The sequence below is a fragment of the Mus caroli genome, unplaced genomic scaffold (assembly GCF_978045245.1).
Source record: "Mus caroli unplaced genomic scaffold, Mus_caroli_1 scaffold_15, whole genome shotgun sequence".
NCBI classification, from domain to species: domain Eukaryota; kingdom Metazoa; phylum Chordata; class Mammalia; order Rodentia; family Muridae; genus Mus; species Mus caroli.
The window spans coordinates 98805296-98813480 of NW_028227270.1; the positions used below are offsets into that span (position 1 = coordinate 98805296).

An 8185-nucleotide genomic window follows, 5' to 3' on the forward strand; every position below is an offset into this window, starting at 1 on the left:
AAACTTACAACCTAATCTTCACTCCCAAGCTGCCTTGGGCTTCGTGTCTGCTCATACGGATGTTTTGTTTTGTTTTGTTTTGTTTTGTTTTGTTTTGTTTTGTTTTGTTTTGTTTTGTTTTGTTTTGTTTTGTTTTAGATGCACCATATGTGATTCCTTGTGCCATTTTTCTTTTGTCGATCATTTTTGTGATGACCCTGAGCTATGTCTTCCTCCTCAGTTCTGACACTACTCAGCCTTCATGGCTTTCTTCACTTTGCCGATGTAGGCCTCAAAGAAGAAATGGCAGAAGAAAACAGCTTCAATGAAGTAGCTGGATATGAAATTAACTCAAACAAGTCAATTGCCTTTCTCTACACAAAGGATAAACAGGCTGAGAAAGAAATTAGGGAAACAACACCCTTCTCAATAGTCACAAATAATATAAAATACCTTGGCGTGACTCTAACTAAGGAAGTAAAAGATCTGTATGATAAGAACTTCAAGTCTCTGAAGAAAGAAATTAAAGAAGATCTCAGAAGATGGAAAGATCTCCCATGCTCATGGATTGGCAAAATCAGTATTGTAAAAATGACTATCTTGCCAAAAACATTCTACAGATTCAATGCAATCCCCATCAAAATTCCAACTCAATTCTTCAACGAATTAGAAAGGGCAATCAGCAGATTCATCTGGAATAACAAAAAACCTAGGATAGCAAAAACTCTTCTCAAGGATAAAAGAACCTCTGGTGGAATCACCATGCCGGATCTAAAGCTGTACTACAGAGCAATTGTGATAAAAACTGCATGGTATTGGTATAGTGACAGACAAGTAGACCAATGGAACAAAATTGAAGACCCAGAGATGAACCCACACACCTATGGTCACTTGATCTTTGACAAGGGAGCTAAAACCATCCAGTGGAAAACAGACAGCATTTTCAACATATGGTGCTGGCACAACTGGCGGTTATCATGTAGAAAAATGCGAATTGATCCATTTCTATCTCCTTGTACTAAGGTCAAATCTAAGTGGATTAAGGAACTCCACATAAAACCAGAGACACTGAAACTTATAGAGGAGAAAGTAGGGAAAAGCCTTGAAGATATGGGTACAGGGGAAAAATTCCTGAATAGAACAGCAATGGCTTGTGCTGTAAGATCGAGAATCGATAAATGGGACCTCATAAAATTGCAAAGCTTCTGCAAGGCAAAAGACACCGTCAATAAGACAAAAAGGCCAACAACAGATTGGGAAAGAATCTTTACCTATCCCAAATCAGATAGGGGACTAATATTCAATATATATAAAGAACTCAAGAAGGTGGACTCCAGAAAATCAAATAACCCCATTAAAAAATGGGGCTCACAGCTGAACAAAGAATTCTCACCTGAGGAATACCGAATGGCTGAGAAGCACCTGAAAAAATGTTCAACATCCTTAATCATCAGGGAAATGCAAATCAAAACAACCCTGAGATTCCACTTCACTCCAGTCAGAATGGCTAAGATCAAAAATTCAGGTGACAGCAGATGCTGGCGAGGATGTGGAGAAAGAGGAACACTCCTCTATTGTTGGTGGGATTGCAAGCTTGTACAACCACTCTGGAAATCAGTCTGGCGGTTCCTCATAAAATTGGACATAGTACTACCGGAGGATCCCACAATACCTCTCCTGGGCATATATCCAGAAGATGTCCCAACCGGTAAGAAGGACACATGCTCCACTATGTTCATAGCAGCCTTATTTATAATAGCCAGAAGCTGGAAAGAACTCAGATGCCCCTCAACAGAGGAATGGATACAGAAAATGTGGTACATTTACACAATGGAGTACTACTCAGCTATTAAAAAATGAATTTATGAAATTCCTAGGCAAATGGATGGATCTGGAGGGCATCATCCTGAGTGAGGTAACCCAATCACAAAAGAACTCGCACAATATGTACTCACTGATAAGTGGATATTAGCCCAGAAACTTAGGATACCCAAGATATAAGATACTATTTGCTAAACGCATGAAATTCAAGAAGAACGAAGACCAAAGTGTGGACACTTTGCCCCTTCTTAGAAATGGGAACAAAACACCCATGGAAGGAGTTACAGAGACAAAATTTGGAGCTGTGACGAAAGGATGGACCATCTAGTGATTGCCATATGCAGGGATCCATCCCATAATCAGCTTCCAAACGCTGACACCATTGCATACACTAGCAAGATTTTGCTGAAAGGACCCAGATATAGCTGTCTCTTGTGAGACTATGCCGGGGCCTAGCAAACACAGAAGTGGATGATCACCGTCAGCTATTGGATGGATCACACGACCCCCAATGGAGGAGCTAGAGAAATTACCCAAGGAGCTAAAGGGAACTGCAACCCTATAAGTGGAACAACAATATGAACTAACCAGTACCCCGGAGCTCTTGTCTCTAGCTGCATATGTATCAAAAGATGGCCTAGTCGGCCATCACTGCAAAGAGAGGCCCATTGGTCTTGCAAACTTTATATGCCCCAGTACAGGGGAACCCCAGGGCCAAAAAGGGGGAGTGGGTGGGTAAGGGATTGGGAGGGTGGGTATGGGGGACTTTTGGGATAGCATTGAAAATGTAAACGAGGAAAATACCTAATAAAAAATAAATTAAAAAAAAAAAAAAAAGAAATGGCAGAAGAGCACAAGGTAGCTGAGGTACATGAGCGAGGACCAGAAGATGTTCTGAAAGTGGGAGTAGCACTGGTCGTTGTCATGCTGCATCCAGTTGAAGACCAGGTAGTTAATGACACAGCCCATCAACATCTGAGTGATCTGGGACAAGGTGATGAACATGGCAAACTTCCGGGAGACTCGGAAACCCGCAGCCCGCAAGGCGTAGTAAGAGTACATGACGGCATGCACGCCGTAGTTCATAGTCATGAACCAACCACCCCCAGCGACCATGTCTTTGTAGGAGTACCAGGAGTACAGAAGCACAGTGATGTGGTGGTACCAGTGCAGGAAGATCAGTTTCTGTTTCCTCAGAATGATGAATATCGTGTCACCTAGTTCCGGTGCTTTGCTGGGCACAAATGCATAAGCCCAGAATTTGCTGACAGGTCCATTGTAAAAACTCTGGTCACAAACTGACTGCTTCAGGCCTTTGGTCATCAGAATGTACAGCATGTAAGCACCAGTTCGAAGAGCACCCAATATACTGAAGACGGCAAGAGTCAGCGACCTGAGCACGAGCGGCTTCCGAAGTTCAAACTTGGCTCGCTTGTTAATCAGATGCCGACCACCAAAGATAAAGGCGGCATACAGCGCAGAAAACAGGAAAGACTTCTTCAGGTCACAGGCTGGGCTTCCCATTCCTTATTCAAATAATTCTAAAAGCAGCTGGTGGCGCCTTTTGTTTGTTCTGTTATGCGTCCCATCCTGGGTTTGTTATGTCATACAGTTTTCCTGCATCCATTGGATGGCTTCGCTCTCGTTGAACTGCTTTTCGAATTCATATTCTTGTAAAGTCAACACTGACATGTTCATTGGGGCTGATCTTCGGAGTCGCTACGTGTTCTCTGCGCCTCTGCTCCCAGCTCCTAACTCAGGGATTCTCCTCCCAGCGTCCGCATCCCCGTAGGAGGAAATGAATGCCTTTCAGTCTTAGTGAAGTTTCCTATTTTTAAAATGCTCTTTGTTTTGTATTTTGTTTCTCTCCATGCTGGGTGGATCTCACCATGTATACCAACGTGGCTTTGAACTCAAACCTCCTTCTGTCCTTACCTGAAGACTGCTGGGATTAAAACCGTGCACCATCATACTCAACCAGAGTTTCAGGTTTGTATGCTTCTTCTTTCAACAATTTTGGTAAAGCATGTTTTTCTTCCAAATGATTCATCTGTCTGTGTGGGACAACTGGACCAGGTAGAACAGGCCTGCAACAAGAGCAAGGTTGAGAAGCCTCTAAAATTCCTGAAATTTTTATCTTGAGACCAGTAGGAGTAAGTAAACCTAGAAAAGGGAGCATCACTGCCTCCCTACTCTCGGGTTAAGCACCCACTGATAGGGGGCTCCAAGGAGAGTGTCCATTTTTGTCTGGGGTTGAGGTGCTGGGAATGCTTTATTTGCATGAAGAGGGATCCTGGGTGCTTAAACCTGGAATTTGACCAGAAGACTATGATACTTCCTTAAGAAGGACAGATGTAGGTGTCAGGGGACTACATACCCCTGGATAAAGAGAGTTGCTGTTTCACTGGAATATTGACTAAGGGAGCTGTTTCATTGAGTATCAGCTAGAAGAGCTGTTTCACTTCCCCACCCATAAACAGGAGCTGCAACTCTGAAAACTACCTTTGAGAAAGCCCTCGCCTGTTCTCTCCCCTCCTCTGCCCACACTCACTTGATGGGACAGAGATTCAGCCAACCCACCTCGCTGGACAAGCTTCATTCCTTTCATTTTGGCTGGCCAGCAGTAGTGCTGGAGCACCCAAGGGCAGAGGATATGTCTGGTCTACATTTTAAATTTTATATTGCAATACACATGGCCTATTCTCTGTCAGCTCATCTCCAGGAATATTTCTGGATGTGTTGTCTTGGTTAGAGTTTCTATTGCTATGATAAAACATCATGACCAAAAGCACCTTGGAGAGGAAAGGGTTTATTTTGTTTACATTTCCAGCAAATAGAAGTAAATATCACCGAGGGAAGTCTAGGCAAGGATCTTAAGGCAGAACTGATATAGAGGCCATGGAAGAATGCTGCTCGCAAGCTTCCTCTTTATGACTTGCTCAGTTTGCTTATAGCACTCAGGGCCATCAGCCTTAGAGAGGCCCTCCCACATCAATCATCAATTTAGAAAGCACACCACAGGGGGAGAGAGAAATCCGGCCTACATAGGGCCACAAGCCTCATCCGGTCAGAAAAGCACTGGGGCAGCTGGGGCACAGGGTCTGCTGACACTCGCCAGCTACCCACAAACACCCGCCACAGGATCTTAAGACTTCTGGTGAGTGGAGCACAGCTTCTGCTCCAATCCAATTGCACGCGGGACCTGAGACTGCATTAGTTAGGGAAGCAGAAATCGGCCTGAGTAGGGCCACAGGCCTCATCCGGCCAGATCAGCGCCGGGGTAGCTGGAGCTCAGGGTTGCCTGACACCCACCAGCTTCCCACGACCCCCGCCGCAGGATTTTGGGACTGCTGGTGAGTGGAACACAGCTTCTGCTCCAGTCCGATCACGCGGGACCTGAGACTGCTCTGGTTGGGGAGAGAGAAATCCGGCCTACATAGGGCCACAAGCCTCTTACGGTCAGAAAAGCACCGGGGCAGCTGGGGCGCAGGGTCTGCTGACACTCACCAGCTACCCACAACACCCGCCACAGGATCTTAAGACTTCTGGAGAGTGGAACACAGCTTCTGCTCCAATCCAATTGCGCGCGGGACCTGAGACTGCATTAGTTAGGGAAGCAGAAACCGGCCTGAGTAGGGCCACAGGCCTCATCCGGATCAGCGCAGGGGTAGCTGGAGTGCAGGGTTGCCTGACAACCGCCAGCTACCCACGACCCCCGCCGCAGGATTTTGGGACTGCTGGTGAGCGGAACACAGCTTCTGCTCCAATGTTTAAACAGTGACAACAACAACAACTAACCCCAGAGATTACCAGATGGCAAAAGGTAAACGTAATAATCTTACTAACAGAAACCAAGACCACTCACCATCATCAGAACCCAGCACCCCCACTTCGCCCAGTCCAGGGCACCCCAACACACCGGAAAAGCTAGACACGGATCTAAAAGCATATCTCCTGATGATGGTAGAGGACTTCAAGAAGGACTTTAATAACACACTTAAAGAAATACAGGAGAACAATGCTAAACAGGCAGAAGACACTAAAGAGGAAGCACAAAAATCCCTTAAAGAATTGCAGGAGAACACTGCTAAAGAGTTACAAATCCTTAAAGAAAAACAGGATAACATATTCAAACGGGTAGAAGTCCTTACAGAAAAACAGGAAAACACATCCAAACAGATGATGGAAATGAACAAAACCATACTAGACCTAAAAAGGGAAGTAGACACAATAAAGAAAACCCAAAATGAGGCAACACTGGAGATAGAAACCCTAGGAAAGAAATCTGGAACCATAGATACCAGCATCAGCAACAGAATACAAGAGATGGAAGAGAGAATCTCAGGTGCAGAAGATTCCATAGAGAACATCGGCACAACAATCAAGGAAAATGGAAAATGCAAAAAGATCCTAACTCAAAACATCCAAGAAATACAGGACACAATGAGAAGACCAAACCTACGGATAATAGGAGTGGATGAGAATGAAGATTTTCAACTCAAAGGACCAGCAAACATCTTCAACAAAATTATAGAAGAAAACTTCCCAAATCTAAAGAAAGAGATGCCCATGAACATACAAGAAGCCTACAGAACTCCAAATAGACTGGACCAGAAAAGAAATACCTCCCGACACATAATAATCAGAGCAACAAATGCTCTAAATAAAGATAGAATACTAAAAGCAGTAAGAGAAAAAGGCCAAGTAACATATAAAGGCAAGCCTATCAGAATTACACCAGATTTTTCACCAGAGACTATGAAAGCCAGAAGATCCTGGACGGATGTTATACAGACACTAAAAGAACACAAATTCCAGCCCAGGCTACTATACCCAGCCAAACTCTCAATTAACATAGATGGAGAAACCAAAGTATTCCACGACAAAACCAAATTCACACATTATCTCTCCACGAATCCAGCCCTTCAAAGGGTAATAACAGAAAAAAACCAATACAAGGACAGGAACCACGCCCTAGAAACAACAAGAAGGTAATCCCTCAACAAACCTAAAAGAAGACAGCCACAAGAACAAAATGCCAACTTTAACAACAAAAATAACAGGAAACAACAATTACTTTTCCTTAATATCTCTTAATATCAATGGACTCAACTCCCCGATAAAAAGACATAGACTAACAAACTGGCTACACAAACAAGACCCAACATTTTGCTGCTTACAGGAAACTCATCTCAGAGAAAAGGATAGACACTACCTCAGAATGAAAGGCTGGAAAACAATTTTCCAAGCAAATGGCATGAAGAAACAAGCTGGAGTAGCCATTCTAATATCTGATAAGATTGACTTCCAACCCAAAGTCATTAAAAAAGACAGGGAGGGACACTTCATACTCATCAAAGGTAAAATCCTCCAAGAGGAACTATCAATCCTGAATATCTATGCTCCAAATACAAAGGCAGCCACATTCATTAAAGAAACTTTAGTAAATCTCAAAGCACACATTGCACCTCATACAATAATAGTGGGAGACTTCAACACACCACTTTCACCAATGGACAGATCATGGAAACAGAAACTAAACAGGGACACAGAGAAACTAAGAGAAATTATGAATCAAATGGATCTGGCAGATATCTACAGAACATTCTATCCTAAAACAAAAGGATATACCTTCTTCTCAGCACCTCATGGTACCTTCTCCAAAATTGACCACATAATTGGTCACAAAACAGGCCTCAACATATACAAAAATATTGAAATTATCCCATGCATCCTATCAGATCACCATGGACTAAGGCTGATCTTCAATAACAAAATAAATAATAGAAAGCCAACCTTCACGTGGAAACTGAACAACACTCTTCTCAATGATACCTTGGTCAAGGAAGGAATAAAGAAAGAAATTAAGGACTTTTTAGAGTTCAATGAAAATGAAGCCACAACATACCCAAACTTATGGGACGCAATGAAAGCATTTCTAAGAGGAAAACTCATAGCTCTGAGTGCCTCCAAAAGGAAACTAGAGAGAGCACACATTAGCAGCTTGACAACACACCTAAAAGCACTAGAACAAAAGGAAGCAAATTCACCCAAGAGGAGTAGACAGCAGGAAATAATCAAACTCAGGGGCGAAATCAACCAAGTGGAAACAAGAAAAACTATTCAAAGAATCAACCAATCAAGGAGCTGGTTCTTTGAGAAAATCAACAAGATAGATAAACCCTTAGCCAGACTCACTAGAGGGCACAGGGAAAGCATCCTAATTAACAAAATCAGAAATGAAAAAGGAGACATAACAACAGATCCTGAAGACATCCAAAACACCATCAGATCCTTCTACCAAAGGCTATACTCAACAAAACTGGAGAACCTGGATGAAATGGAGAAGTTCCTAGACAGATACCAGGTACCAAAGTTGAATCAA

At 43.2% G+C, this 8185-nt stretch overlaps 1 protein-coding gene across 1 annotated transcript; it reads right to left on the minus strand.

Annotated features, from left to right (window-relative positions):
- Positions 1-228: 228 nt before the first annotated feature.
- On the minus strand, positions 229-3705 carry LOC110308469 (very long chain fatty acid elongase 6-like). Its single transcript, XM_021180930.3, has 3 exons — positions 3410-3705; positions 2646-3301; positions 229-299 (listed from the first exon to the last, which is right to left on the minus strand). Exons 1-3 carry the CDS (start codon positions 3496-3498, stop codon positions 229-231), a joined length of 816 nt encoding a protein of 271 aa, XP_021036589.2. The 5' UTR covers positions 3499-3705.
- Positions 3706-8185: the final 4480 nt, after the last annotated feature.